This window comes from Columba livia, chromosome 1, assembly GCF_036013475.1.
Source record: "Columba livia isolate bColLiv1 breed racing homer chromosome 1, bColLiv1.pat.W.v2, whole genome shotgun sequence".
Lineage (NCBI taxonomy): Eukaryota > Metazoa > Chordata > Aves > Columbiformes > Columbidae > Columba > Columba livia.
The window spans coordinates 269,769-285,438 of record NC_088602.1 but is presented as its reverse complement, the minus strand read 5'-3'; the positions used below and the strand labels follow the sequence as shown (position 1 = coordinate 285,438).

Sequence of the window (15,670 nt, the reverse complement as noted above, 5' to 3'; positions counted from 1 at the left end):
CCAGGAGACATACACACAAAGCAGCTTGTTCTCATTTCGCTAACAGACGACACCTGCACTAACCTGCTGTTTTCCATGTAGGTGAGCACCACCTCTGCTATGAAGAGCGTGGGGGCTCCGCTGTCCAGTCCCGCTCCCTCCAGGGCTCTCTCCAGCTCAGACAGCTCCGACAAATCCACGCCCAGTAACTTATAATCCTCTCCGGACAAGGCAACGACTCCTGGGAGACAGAAACGGCACCACGTCCCTACAGAGCCGATGCAGTACTGGGGCCAAAAGGGGCAGTCGCGGAATCAGCCACGCAGGCGAGCGCTCCCGACACCGTGCACACCGGCTCCGTCCTCCGGGACAAGCGCACGACACTGCCCGTGGCTGAACGGACCACTAAGGGACAGCGTGAAGGAGCGGCCCATTGAATGCAGATATAAAACTCCATTATTCCCAATGTAAACTTCACCCACGGAATTATCACATTTACTACAACAACAAAACTTTATCATATTTCCTTCAAAAACGTTTTTATAGAACCACTACGACTCAGAATCAAACCTCAAGTGCTCTCCTTCATGGACCTTTCAGTCCAGGCTAAGGAAGTACCCCTGCTCTGGCAGGATCTGAACGGTTTGCCCCACAACCGAGAAGCCGTTCTCAAGTTTTCACGGTTTGTTCGGCTTTTGAACAGAGTCCATCTGCGTCACCCGGCGCGGAATCCCGACCGAGCACGAGCGAGTCCCCAGGACCGGTCTCACAGATCGCCCTGCTCGGAAATAAGTTCCAGCTCATTATCTGCGAGCATTGTCGTGGCACATTTCTGTACTCCATAAAAATACCATAGGCTATAGCTTGTCGGCCCGTTTCAACCAAAACCAAATAATGAACAAAGCAAGCTGCAAAGTACCTTTAGAAATCACCTACTCGATGGCTCTGTATTAGTGCAATCCAACAATTGTACCTGTCTTGGGAACTGTTAATCTCCCAAAGGCACCCATTTCTGGAGGCGAAACAGCCTCCTTCAGAAGGTAATTTCTATAACAACTAACTTGTCTGTCCCTCACTTGCTGCCCTCTGGACACAGATAACTGGGCATTCCCAACTCTTTTAGTCTGAGTAACTGAACAAGATTGGTAGGGACAGAACTCTTAGCTGCTGATATCAAAAATGTGCATGGATTCAAGAGGAAACGGAACAAGCTCGTGGCAAAGCTGCTCACTAAGGCTGGTTCAGCTGCCCACCGGCGCCAGGGACTCGCGCTCTGCAGCTGTCTTCCGTCTCTATTTAAATCGATGATTACAGTCTAAATGCGGTGGCTCACACAGGTCCCTGCTGTATCTCATTCCCCATCTTCCAGACCACCCACGCGCTCTGTCAAAACCCTGCTCTCATCCAGCACTGCGCCTCCCCCAGGTTCCCGCCGGTTTATGGCATTTTAACCTTCCACAGCACATCACCCAGTAAGACGAACGGAAACCGCGAGGGAAACCTGCAGGAGGAGCCTCTAGTAAACCCCAGACTTCCCATTTTGCCACTGAACGGCCCCTTAGTACTTAGCATAACAATCCTCTCAGCTCTGCTTATATTCTATAGCAGTTTCATAAGGCTCATATTTTCCTTCCTTGGAGAGAAGGAAAAGTCGTCAGGTAACATAACACCTGATGTTTTATTGCAGTCAAGACAGCTCAGTCGTGCCTTCTCTCCTACCCAAAAACTCATGCACCACAGTGTAGTTTAGGTTGGGTTGGGTTGCAGCCCAAGTCCTTGCTCACTGCAGGGTCACCTGTATCAGGCTGCTCAAGGCTCTGTCAAGTCGAGCTCTATCTCCACGGCGGGAGACTCCACCGCCTTTCTGGCAAATCTGTTACCGTTTCTAACTACTCACATGGCAGGAAAACAACTCAAACCACCAAACAACGCAACACCTGAACATTTTCCTTATACAGGACTGAACTGCCCGTATTGCAACGAGCAGCCACTGCCCACTGACTGCGGCCCTGCGGCCGTGAGCCCGGCCCCGGCTCCGCGCTGCGTCGGGCGCCTGAGGCCGCAGCGCCGCCCGCTTTCCCCAGCCTTCCCTGGGCGGGCTGCCGGCCGCCAGGCGCCATGGGCAGCGCCGCGCCACGGAGCCGCCGCGCCACGGAGCCACTGCTGGCACGGGCAGCGCCGCACCACGGAGCCACCGCACCACGGAGCCACCGCGCCACGGAGCCGCCGCACCACAGAGCCGCCGCGCCACGGAGCCGCCGCGCCACGGAGCCACCGCACCACGGAGCCACCGCACCACGGAGCCGCCGCACCACAGAGCCGCCGCGCCACGGAGCCACCGCGCCACGGAGCCGCCGCGCCACGGAGCCGCCGCGCCACGGAGCCGCCGCGCCACGGAGCCGCCGCGCCACGGAGCCGCCGCACCACGGAGCCGCCGCGCCACGGAGCCACTGCTGGCACGGGCAGCACCGCACCACGGAGCCGCCGCGCCACGGAGCCGCCGCTGGCACGGGACTGGGGAGTCTGAGACAAACCGAACCGGGCGTGACAGGGCCTGCTCTAACAAACCCTAACAAACCCAGCTATGCATTTGTTATCTCCCAGAGCTTACGAATTATTTCTTTTTTCCTATTTGTTTCAGAAAATGAACATGCTTTTCATCTACCACTTCGTAGTTCCTCTACCATCATATCTCACTTGTTAAAAGCTGAAACTGCATTTGGTTTTTCTAAACACTCAGTATCTAGAAAACGTTCCACAAACACCATACCCAGCTCTTCCCCTCCAGCCTCTCCCACCAGCGCCGACAGCTCTCTGGTTGTTTCGATCAGAGCGGCTTTTTGGCGCGCCACGCTTGGGAAATCCACCTCGTACACCGCAGCGCCATGCAGAAGGCCCATGTCCTTCAGACGGAAGAATAACGAGTCGAAGCCAGCGCCTAGAGACACGATCTGCAGAGGAAGCACCAGAACAAAGTTATACACAACTCTACCGGCGCCTTGGGCATCTGGGTGTGAGAAATACTCAACAACGCAATTTGTAGAGCGACAAGACCAGGCAATCGTCTGCAAGAGGCAGAAGGATCCTGTGCAGTTACTGCTCCCCCGAGACATCTCTGCTCAAGCGGCAGGGGACAGCACAGCAGCGCTGCTCTGGAAAAGGACCACGGCACGTGCACCTCTCGCACATGTCCACCTGCCAAACGAAACGCACCTGTGTCCTGGCGTGGCCGTGGGTCTTCAGCAGGAAGTCTCGGACACAGTGATCGACAGCACGGGCACGGATGTAATAACCCCTGCGGAAAGACGTTCGGTCGCAGTCACCGCCAGGAACCCCCCTTCTCCATTTCCAAAACTGGGGTTTTCTCCCTCAGCTTCTACCCAATATGTCTGACTGTGTCACATCTACAGCCTGGTAACAAATACAGATCTCCTGTATTCAGTGTTAACCAACAAGACTACAGATAACCCAGAGAAAACATACAGCTATCCTCCTTGACCTGTTCCATTTTGCCTAAATATTCACTGAATAAACCAGTATAAATTCAGACAGCCAGAAGGCTCCCTGCAACGAGCGGCCAATACGCCACGTGCCATGACGATGTCAGCTCCTTCACGTGCAGTGCACTATCGGGGGTAACAAATGACTGACAGAGTGCAAAGGCGGTGAGCAGGGAACAAGAAACGGAAGAGAAGCAACGACAGGAATCTCACCGCCTGTTCTGAGCGACTGAACTACGTCTAACTCCTGCACCGTGGAGCGCTCACCTAGCCGGGCGGGCGCCGGCGCCGCTTTGTCCTTGGCAGACGCTTTCGGCCGCTTTCATCACGTCCCCGACAGGCTCACCAGCTCCTGTCACCCCCTCAACGAGCACACCAGCCCTGAGCCAGCAAGTAACTTACTGAACCTGCAACGTCCTTGGAAACTAACGAGAAAACCACTGTCTAATATTGATCGTTTTCAAGCCTTGTCTGAGTTAGTCTGCAGGAGCACGGAACACTGGAGACAAGAACCAGCCACAGAATCACAGGATGGCTGGGGCTGGAAGGGACCCTGGAGATCACCCAGTCCAAGCCCTGACAACGCAGGGTCACAGGGCAGATCACACAGGTCACAGGGCAGATCACACAGGTCACAGGGCAGATCACACAGGTCACAGGGCAGATCACACAGGGTCACACGGCAGATCACACAGGTCACAGGGCAGATCACACAGGTCACAGAGCAGATCACACAGGTCACACGGCAGATCACACAGGGTCACCGGGCAGATCACACAGGGTCACAGGGCAGATCACACAGGGTCACAGAGCAGATCACACAGGTCACAGAGCAGATCACACAGGGTCACAGGGCAGATCACACAGGGTCACCGGGCAGATCACACAGGTCACCGGGCAGATCACACAGGTCACAGGGCAGATCATACAGGGTCACAGGGCAGATCACACAGGGTCACAGGGCAGATCACACAGGTCACAGAGCAGATCACACAGGTCACAGAGCAGATCACACAGGGTCACAGAGCAGATCACACAGGTCACACGGCAGATCACACAGGGTCACCGGGCAGATCACACAGGGTCACAGAGCAGATCACACAGGTCACAGGGCAGATCACACAGGGTCACAGGGCAGATCACACAGGGTCACAGGGCAGATCACACAGGGTCACCGGGCAGATCACACAGGTCACCGGGCAGATCACACAGGTCACAGGGCAGATCATACAGGGTCACAGGGCAGATCACACAGGGTCACAGGGCAGATCACACAGGTCACAGAGCAGATCACACAGGTCACAGAGCAGATCACACAGGGTCACAGAGCAGATCACACAGGTCACAGGGCAGATCACACAGGGTCACAGGGCAGATCACACAGGTCACAGGGCAGATCACACAGGTCACAGGGCAGATCACACAGGGTCACCGGGCAGATCACGCAGGGTCACAGGGCAGATCACACAGGTCACAGGGCAGATCACACAGGGTCACCGGGCAGATCACACAGGGTCACAGAACAGATCACACAGGGTCACAGAGCAGATCACACAGGTCACAGGGCAGATCACACAGGGTCACAGGGCAGATCACACAGGGTCACAGAACAGATCACACAGGGTCACAGAGCAGATCACACAGGTCACACGGCAGATCACACAGGGTCACCGGGCAGATCACACAGGGTCACAGAACAGATCACACAGGGTCACAGAGCAGATCACACAGGTCACAGGGCAGATCACACAGGGTCACAGGGCAGATCACACAGGGTCACAGGGCAGATCACACAGGGTCACAGAGCAGATCACACAGGGTCACAGAGCAGATCACACAGGGTCACAGAGCAGATCACACAGGTCACAGGGCAGATCACACAGGGTCACAGGGCAGATCACACAGGGTCACCGGGCAGATCACACAGGTCACAGAGCAGATCACACAGGGTCACAGAGCAGATCACACAGGGTCACAGAGCAGATCACACAGGTCACAGAGCAGATCACACAGGGTCACAGGGCAGATCACACAGGTCACAGGGCAGATCACACAGGTCACAGGGCAGATCACACAGGGTCACAGGGCAGATCACACAGGGTCACAGAGCAGATCACACAGGTCACAGGGCAGATCACACAGGGTCACAGGGCAGATCACACAGGGTCACAGGGCAGATCACACAGGGTCACAGAGCAGATCACACAGGTCACAGGGCAGATCAAACAGGTCACAGGGCAGATCACACAGGTCACAGGACAGATCACACAGGATCCCAGGGCAGATCACACAGCTCACAGGGCAGGTCACGCAGGGTCACAGGGCAGATCACACAGGTCACAGGGCAGATCACACAGGTCACAGGGCAGATCACGCAGGGTCGCAGAGCAGATCACACAGGTCACAGGGCAGATCACACAGGTCACAGGGCAGATCACGCAGGGTCGCAGAGCAGATCACACAGGTCACAGGGCAGATCACACAGGGTCACAGGGCAGATCACACAGGTCACAGGGCAGATCACACAGGTCACAGGGCAGATCACACAGGTCACCGGGCAGATCACACAGGTCACAGGGCAGATCACACAGGTCACACGGCAGATCACACAGGGTCACCGGGCAGATCACACAGGGTCACAGAACAGATCACACAGGGTCACAGAGCAGATCACACAGGTCACAGGGCAGATCACACAGGGTCACAGGGCAGATCACACAGGGTCACCGGGCAGATCACACAGGTCACCGGGCAGATCACACAGGTCACAGGGCAGATCATACAGGGTCACAGGGCAGATCATACAGGGTCACAGGGCAGATCACACAGGGTCACAGGGCAGATCACACAGGTCACAGAGCAGATCACACAGGTCACAGAGCAGATCACACAGGGTCACAGAGCAGATCACACAGGTCACAGGGCAGATCACACAGGGTCACAGGGCAGATCACACAGGTCACAGGGCAGATCACACAGGGTCACCGGGCAGATCACGCAGGGTCACAGGGCAGATCACACAGGTCACAGGGCAGATCACACAGGGTCACAGAGCAGATCACACAGGTCACAGGGCAGATCACACAGGTCACAGGGCAGATCACACAGGTCACAGAGCAGATCACACAGGGTCACAGAGCAGATCACACAGGGTCACAGAGCAGATCACACAGGTCACAGAGCAGATCACACAGGTCACAGAGCAGATCACACAGGGTCACAGAGCAGATCACACAGGTCACAGGGCAGATCACACAGGGTCACAGGGCAGATCACACAGGTCACAGGGGAGATCACACAGGGTCACCGGGCAGATCACGCAGGGTCACAGGGCAGATCACACAGGTCACAGGGCAGATCACACAGGGTCACAGAGCAGATCAAACAGGTCACAGGGCAGATCACACAGGTCACAGGGCAGATCACACAGGTCACAGGGCAGATCACACAGGGTCACAGAGCAGATCACACAGGGTCACAGAGCAGATCACACAGGGTCACAGGGCAGATCACACAGGGTCACCGGGCAGATCACACAGGGTCACCGGGCAGATCACACAGGTCACAGAGCAGATCACACAGGGTCACAGAGCAGATCACACAGGTCACAGAGCAGATCACACAGGGTCACAGGGCAGATCACACAGGTCACAGGGCAGATCACACAGGGTCACCGGGCAGATCACGCAGGGGCACAGAGCAGATCACACAGGGTCACAGGGCAGATCACACAGGTCACAGGGCAGATCACACAGGTCACAGAGCATATCACGCAGGGTCACAGGGCAGATCACACAGGTCACAGGGCAGATCACACAGGTCACAGGGCAGATCACGCAGGGTCACAGGGCAGATCACGCAGGTCACAGGGCAGATCACACAGGGTCACAGGGCAGATCACACAGGGTCACAGGGCAGATCACACAGGTCACAGAGCAGATCACACAGGTCACAGAGCAGATCACACAGGGTCACAGGGCAGATCACACAGGTCACAGAGCAGATCACACAGGGTCACAGAGCAGATCACACAGGTCACAGGGCAGATCACACAGGGTCACAGGGCAGATCACACAGGTCACAGAGCAGATCACACAGGTCACAGGGCAGATCACACAGGTCACAGGGCAGATCACACAGGTCACAGGGCAGATCACACAGGTCACAGGGCAGATCACACAGGGTCACAGAGCAGATCACACAGGGTCACAGGGCAGATCACACAGGGTCACAGGGCAGATCACACAGGTCACAGGGCAGATCACGCAGGGTCACAGGGCAGATCACGCAGGGTCGCAGAGCAGAACACACAGGGTCGCAGAGCAGAACACACAGGGTCACAGAGCAGATCACACAGGTCACAGAACAGATCACACAGGGTCACAGAGCAGATCACACAGGTCACAGAGCAGATCACACAGGTCACAGGGCAGATCACACAGGTCACAGGGCAGATCACACAGGTCACAGGGCAGATCACACAGGGTCACAGAGCAGATCACACAGGTCACAGAGCAGATCACACAGGGTCACAGAGCAGATCACACAGGGTCACAGAGCAGAAAACACAGGGTCACAGGGCAGATCACACAGGTCACAGGGGAGATCACACAGGGTCACAGGGCAGATCACACAGGTCACAGAGCAGATCACACAGGGTCACAGGGCAGATCACACAGGTCACAGAGCAAATCACACAGGGTCACAGGGCAGATCACACAGGGTCACAGGGCAGATCACACAGGTCACAGAGCAGATCACACAGGGTCACAGAGCAGATCACACAGGGTCACAGGGCAGATCACACAGGTCACAGGGCAGATCACACAGGGTCACAGAGCAGATCACACAGGGTCACAGGGCAGATCACACAGGTCACAGAGCAGATCACACAGGTCACAGGGCAGATCACACAGGGTCACAGGGCAGATCACACAGGGTCACAGAGCAGATCACACAGGTCACAGAGCAGATCACACAGGGTCACAGGGCAGATCACACAGGGTCACAGAGCAGATCACACAGGGTCACAGAGCAGATCACACAGGGTCACAGAGCAGATCACACAGGTCACAGAGCAGATCACACAGGGTCACAGGGCAGATCACACAGGTCACAGGGCAGATCACACAGGTCACAGGGCAGATCACACAGGGTCACAGGGCAGATCACACAGGTCACAGGGCAGATCACACAGGTCACAGAGCAGATCACACAGGGTCACAGAGCAGATCACACAGGGTCACAGGGCAGATCACACAGGGTCACAGGGCAGATCACACAGGTCACAGAGCAGATCACACAGGGGCACAGGGCAGATCACACAGGGTCACAGGGCAGATCACACAGGGTCACAGGGCAGATCACACAGGTCACAGAGCAGATCACACACGTCACAGGGCAGATCACACAGGTCACAGAGCAGATCACACAGGGTCACAGGGCAGATCACACAGGTCACAGAGCAGATCACACAGGGTCACAGAGCAGATCACACAGGGTCACAGGGCAGATCACACAGGTCACAGGGCAGATCACACAGGTCACAGAGCAGATCACACAGGGTCACAGGGCAGATCACACAGGGTCACAGGGCAGATCACACAGGTCACAGGGCAGATCACACAGGGTCACAGGGCAGATCACGCAGGGTCACAGGGCAGATCACGCAGGGTCACAGGGCAGATCACGCAGGGTCGCAGAGCAGATCACGCAGGGTCGCAGGGCAGATCACACAGGGTCACAGGGCAGATCACACAGGGTCACAGGGCAGATCACACAGGGTCACAGGGCAGATCACACAGGTCACAGGGCAGATCACACAGGTCACAGGGCAGATCACACAGGTCACAGGGCAGATCACGCAGGTCACAGGGCAGATCACACAGGTCACAGGGCAGATCACACAGGTCACAGGGCAGATCACACAGGTCACAGGGCAGATCACACAGGTCACAGGGCAGATCACACAGGTCACAGGGCAGATCACACAGGTCACAGGGCAGATCACACAGGTCACAGGGCAGATCACACAGGGTCACAGGGCAGATCACACAGGGTCACAGGGCAGATCACACAGGTCACAGAGCAGATCACACAGGGTCACAGAGCAGAAAACACAGGGTCACAGGGCAGATCACACAGGTCACAGGGGAGATCACACAGGGTCACAGGGCAGATCACACAGGTCACAGAGCAGATCACACAGGGTCACAGGGCAGATCACACAGGTCACAGAGCAGATCACACAGGGTCACAGAGCAGATCACACAGGGTCACAGGGCAGATCACACAGGTCACAGAGCAGATCACACAGGGTCACAGAGCAGATCACACAGGGTCACAGGGCAGATCACACAGGTCACAGGGCAGATCACACAGGTCACAGAGCAGATCACACAGGGTCACAGGGCAGATCACACAGGTCACAGAGCAGATCACACAGGGTCACAGAGCTGATCACACAGGTCACAGGGCAGATCACACAGGGTCACAGGGCAGATCACACAGGGTCACAGGGCAGATCACACAGGTCACAGAGCAGATCACACAGGGTCACAGGGCAGATCACACAGGGTCACAGGGCAGATCACACAGGTCACAGGGCAGATCACACAGGTCACAGAGCAGATCACACAGGGTCACAGAGCAGATCACACAGGTCACACAGCAGATCACACAGGGTCACAGGGCAGATCACGCAGGGTCACAGAGCAGATCACACAGGGTCACAGAGCAGATCACACAGGTCACAGGGCAGATCACACAGGTCACAGGGCAGATCACACAGGGTCAGAGGGCAGATCACACAGGTCACAGAGCAGATCACACAGGTCACAGGGCAGATCACAGAGGGTCACAGGGCAGATCACACAGGGTCGCATGGCAGATCACGCAGGATCACAGGGCAGATCACACAGGTCACAGGGCAGATCACACAGGGTCACAGGGCAGATCACACAGGTCACAGGGCAGATCACGCAGGGTCACCGGGCAGATCACGCAGGGTCACAGGGCAGATCACACAGGTCACAGGGCAGATCACACAGGGTCACAGGGCAGATCACACAGGTCACAGGGCAGATCACACAGGTCACAGGGCAGATCACACAGGTCACAGAGCAGATCACGCAGGATCACAGGGCAGATCACACAGGGTCACAGGGCAGATCACAGAGGGTCACAGGGCAGATCACACAGGATCACATGGCAGATCACGCAGGATCACAGACAGGTCTGAATGTCTCAGAGGAGACTCCACGCCCGCTCTGGGCAGCCCGGGCCGGGCTCTGGCACCTCCAGGGAAGTTTCTCCTTCAGTGTCGTGTTTTACAAACCTTTCAGCTCGTGCCCGCAAGCCATGTGAAGCTACACCAACATTTCTGAAAGGTTATACTGCTGGCAGTTCTCTGCAAGCCGCCGTTACGCACGCTTTCCTGAGCGCACTTCAACACGCTGTGCCTTGAGCAGAGGGGACAGCCCGAGGGGCTGGGGAACCGCCGAGCAGAGGGCAGACCCCCCGCCGGCCGCCACCCGCGGCACCGGGACTCGCACCCGGAGGAGCCGCGGGCCCGCGCAGCGCGCGCTCCTCACCGGTGCACAAGCGGCGCTCGCCGCCGCTGCCGCGCCGCCAGGAGCCGCAGGAACCGGTCCTGGATGTAGCCCCGCGCCGCCGCCGAGCACTTGCTGACGGCGCTGCTGCCGCCGGTGCTCCGGACCTGCCGGGACAAGGACACAGCGCTGCCCCGAGCCTGCCGCGCCGGCCCTGCGACCGACCCCGCTCGGGCGCCGCCTGCGCAGACACCCGCCGGGCTCCCCGCGCGGAGGGGCGGCACCGCCCGCCGGGACCACCCGCGCGCCGCCCGGCCGCCCCACTCGCGCGCTGCCCGCCGCGCCCACTCACGGCGGCGGGGCGCGGAACGTCCGTGCGGCCGCGGCCCATCCTGGCCGCGCCGCAGCGACGGGAAGCGCGCGCGCTCTGCCGTACGCAGGAAGTGACGCACCGCGCGCGACTCCCGGCAGGGGAGCGTCAGGGCTGGAGAGCTACCGGGCAGCGCGCCCCCTAGCGCGGCCGGCCCGGGCGCCCCCCAATGCCTGTCCCGGTCCCCGGGTCCCGGCCCGGCCTGGCCGCCACTGGGCTCCTGGTCCCGGGGTCCCGGCCCGGCCGTCCCACTCCCAGGGAGGCCGCCGCGGCACCCGGCGGACCCGCGAGCGCAGTCCCGTGCCTGGCCCGGCAGTGAGGGAGAGGCGGGAGCACGTCGCCATGGCAACGAGCAGCCTGCGCGCGGTAAGCGGAGAAGCGCTGTCAGCAGCGGGAGCGGAGCTGCCCCGAGCCCGGGGCTCCCGGGAAGAGTGTCCGTGCCCCCGGGGGGAGCTTCCCCGGGACAGGGTGCAGAGCTCCGTGTCGGGGTGCAGAGCTCCGTGTCGGGGTGCAGAGCTCAGTGGATGGTGCAGAGCTCCGTGTCGGGGTGCAGAGCTCCGTGGATGGTGCAGAGCTCCGTGTCGGGGTGCAGAGCTCAGTGTTGGGGTGCAGAGCTCCGTGGATGGTGCAGAGCTCCGTGTCGGGGTGCAGAGCTCAGTGTTGGGGTGCAGAGCTCAGTGGATGGTGCAGAGCTCAGTGGATGGTACAGAGCTCAGTGTTGGGGTGCAGAGCTCAGTGGATGGTGCAGAGCTCAGTGTTGGGGTGCAGAGCTCAATGTTGGGGTACAGAGCTCCGTGGATGGTGCGGAGCTCAGTGATGTGGTGCAGAGCTCCATGTTGGGGTACAGAGCTCAGTGTTGGGGTGCAGAGCTCAGTGGATGGTGCAGAGCTCAGTGTTGGGGTGCAGAGCTCCGTGGATGGTGCAGAGCTCCGTGGATGGTGCAGAGCTCAGTGATGGGGTGCAGAGCTCCGTGGATGGTGCAGAGCTCAGTGTTGGGGTGCAGAGCTCAGTGATGGGGTGCAGAGCTCCGTGGATGGTGCAGAGCTCAGTGTTGGGGTGCAGAGCTCAATGTTGGGGTACAGAGCTCCATGGATGGTGCAGGGCTCCATGGATGGTGCAGAGCTCCGTGGATGGTGCAGGGCTCCGTGGATGGTGCAGAGCTCAGTGATGGGGTGCAGAGCTCCGTGGATGGTGCAGAGCTCAGTGTTGGGGTGCAGAGCTCCGTGGATGGTGCAGAGCTCAGTGTTGGGGTGCAGAGCTCAATGTTGGGGTACAGAGCTCCATGGATGGTGCAGGGCTCCGTGGATGGTGCAGAGCTCAGTGATGGGGTGCAGAGCTCCGTGGATGGTGCAGAGCTCAGTGTTGGGGTGCAGAGCTCAGTGATGGGGTGCAGGGCTCCGTGGATGGTGCAGGGCTCCGTGGATGGTGCAGGGCTCCGTGGATGGTGCAGAGCTCAGTGGATGGTGCAGAGCTCAGTGTTGGGGTGCAGAGCTCCATGGATGGTGCAGAGCTCAGTGGATGGTGCAGAGCTCAGTGATGGGGTGCAGAGCTCCGTGGATGGTGCAGAGCTCCGTGGATGGTGCAGGGCTCCGTGGATGGTGCAGGGCTCGGTGAGCAGCACCCGCAGTAGTTGTGCCCGTGCTGTTCCCTGGGCTGCAGCTGACAGCTGGCCCTGGTGACCGGGTGTTCGGAACGTGGCTTCTTGGGGTTCCCAGGCTGATGGTCTGGAGGACCAACAGGCAGCGCCATGGCGGTGTCTGTGGCAGAGGAGGTGACTCTCCCATGTTATTTCTCCTTAGGATGTGCACTAGGAGTTGTAGAGGAACTCTGGTAGCCTGAGCCGTGTAAGATGTCACAAATACTATGCATGCTTCCTATCCAGTGTCACTGCACATCTTGCACTCAAAAAATTAGTACGTTGTGCATGAAATAAGCTACAATCTCAAAATGGCACTTTTACCGAGAGTGGCCAGTATGCATATTTCTAACTGGGACCCACAAATCTCAGTCCTTAGACAGCGACGGCGTTTTAGCAGCAGCAGCATGAAAACTCTTTTCTGAGATGTATTTAGTTAGTGTTGCCTCTTAGGTGGTTCTGGCAGGCTGAAGTAACTGGTCCTGGCTGCTGCAGCCGCAGGGTGTGATAGAGCACCTTGCGCTGGCTCCTGGTTCACATGCCAGATGTGTGCACCGTTTCTGCGGAGAACAAGTCTTTGTTCTCCTCCACGTTCTCTTCTCCTGGCCGTTCATCATGTTCTTGATCTTGTCACATCGCCGGGTTCTGGAAATGACGTTTTGAGTCAGTGAGAGGTTAACTTACAGGGAGTGCTAGCCAGTCCCAGAGGTTAACTTACAGGGAGTGCTAGCCAGTCCCAGAGGTTAACTTACAGGGAATGCTAGCCAGTCCCAGAGGTTAACTTACAGGGAATGCTAGCCAGTCCTAGAGGTTAACTTACAGGGAATGCTAGCCAGTCCTAGAGGTTAACTTACAGGGAGTGCTAGCCAGTCCTAGAGGTTAACTTACAGGGAATGCTAGCCAGTCCCAGAGGTTAACTTACAGGGAATGCTAGCCAGTCCTAGAGGTTAACTTACAGGGAGTGCTAGCCAGTCCCAGAGGTTAACTTACAGGGAGTGCTAGCCAGTCCCAGAGGTTAACTTACAGGGAATGCTAGCCAGTCCCAGAGGTTAACTTACAGGGAATGCTAGCCAGTCCTAGAGGTTAACTTACAGGGAAAGGTAGCCAGTCCCAGAGGTTAACTTACAGGGAATGCTAGCCAGTCCCAGAGGTTAACTTACAGGGAATGCTAGCCAGTCCCAGAGGTTAACTTACAGGGAGTGCTAGCCAGTCCCAGAGGTTAACTTACAGGGAATGCTAGCCAGTCCCAGAGGTTAACTTACAGGGAGTGCTAGCCAGTCCCAGAGGTTAACTTACAGGGAATGCTAGCCAGTCCTAGAGGTTAACTTACAGGGAGTGCTAGCCAGTCCTAGAGGTTAACTTACAGGGAATGCTAGCCAGTCCCAGAGGTTAACTTACAGGGAGTGCTAGCCAGTCCTAGAGGTTAACTTACAGGGAGTGCTAGCCAGTCCCAGAGGTTAACTTACAGGGAGTGCTAGCCAGTCCTAGAGGTTAACTTACAGGGAGTGCTAGCCAGTCCTAGAGGTTAACTTACAGGGAATGCTAGCCAGTCCCAGAGGTTAACTTACAGGGAATGCTAGCCAGTCCCAGAGGTTAACTTACAGGGAGTGCTAGCCAGTCCCAGAGGTTAACTTACAGGGAGTGCTAGCCAGTCCCAGAGGTTAACTTACAGGGAATGCTAGCCAGTCCCAGAGGTTAACTTACAGGGAATGCTAGCCAGTCCCAGAGGTTAACTTACAGGGAATGCTAGCCAGTCCTAGAGGTTAACTTACAGGGAAAGGTAGCCAGTCCCAGAGGTTAACTTACAGGGAATGCTAGCCAGTCCCAGAGGTTAACTTACAGGGAATGCTAGCCAGTCCTAGAGGTTAACTTACAGGGAGTGCTAGCCAGTCCCAGAGGTTAACTTACAGGGAGTGCTAGCCAGTCCTAGAGGTTAACTTACAGGGAATGCTAGCCAGTCCTAGCGGTTAACTTACAGGGAATGCTAGCCAGTCCCAGAGGTTAACTTACAGGGAGTGCTAGCCAGTCCTAGAGGTTAACTTACAGGGAATGCTAGCCAGTCCCAGAGGTTAACTTACAGGGAGTGCTAGCCAGTCCTAGAGGTTAACTTACAGGGAGTGCTAGCCAGTCCCAGAGGTTAACTTACAGGGAGTGCTAGCCAGTCCCAGAGGTTAACTTACAGGGAGTGCTAGCCAGTCCTAGAGGTTAACTTACAGGGAGTGCTAGCCAGTCCCAGAGGTTAACTTACAGGGAGTGCTAGCCAGTCCCAGAGGTTAATTTACAGGGAGTGCTAGCCAGTCCCAGAGGTTAACTTACAGGGAGTGCTAGCCAGTCCCAGAGGTTAACTTACAGGGAATGCTAGCCAGTCCCAGAGGTTAACTTACAGGGAATGCTAGCCAGTCCCAGAGGTTAACTTACAGGGAATGCTAGCCAGTCCCAGAGGTTAACTTACAGGGAATGCTAGCCAGTCCCAGAGGTTAACTTACAGGGAATGCTAGCCAGTCCTAGAGGTTAACTTACAGGGAGTGCTAGCCAGTCCCAGAGGTTAACTTACAGGGAGTGCTAGCCAGTCCCAGAGGTTAACTTACAGGGAATGCTAGCCAGTCCCAGAGGTTAACTTACAGGGAATGCTAGC

At 57.2% G+C, this 15,670-nt stretch overlaps 1 protein-coding gene across 4 annotated transcripts in view; it reads right to left on the bottom strand.

Annotated features, from left to right (window-relative positions):
- LCMT2 (leucine carboxyl methyltransferase 2) overlaps positions 1–11,515 on the bottom strand; it is a 29,541-nt gene extending 18,026 nt beyond the window's left edge. Inside the window, exons 1-5 of one of the 4 annotated variants that reach the window (XR_010471741.1) lie at positions 11,382–11,515; positions 11,072–11,196; positions 3,193–3,274; positions 2,750–2,930; positions 64–220 (exon numbers count right to left, since the gene is read on the bottom strand). Coding sequence is in view for 3 of the 4 variants with exons in the window: in XM_065059084.1 (XP_064915156.1) it covers positions 64–220; positions 2,750–2,930; positions 3,193–3,274; positions 11,072–11,196; positions 11,382–11,420 (584 nt within the window). In the remaining variant the exon portion in view is untranslated. The other 3 variants (XM_065059084.1, XM_065059283.1, XM_065059213.1) reach the window with 3 other exon arrangements.
- Positions 11,516–15,670: the final 4,155 nt, after the last annotated feature.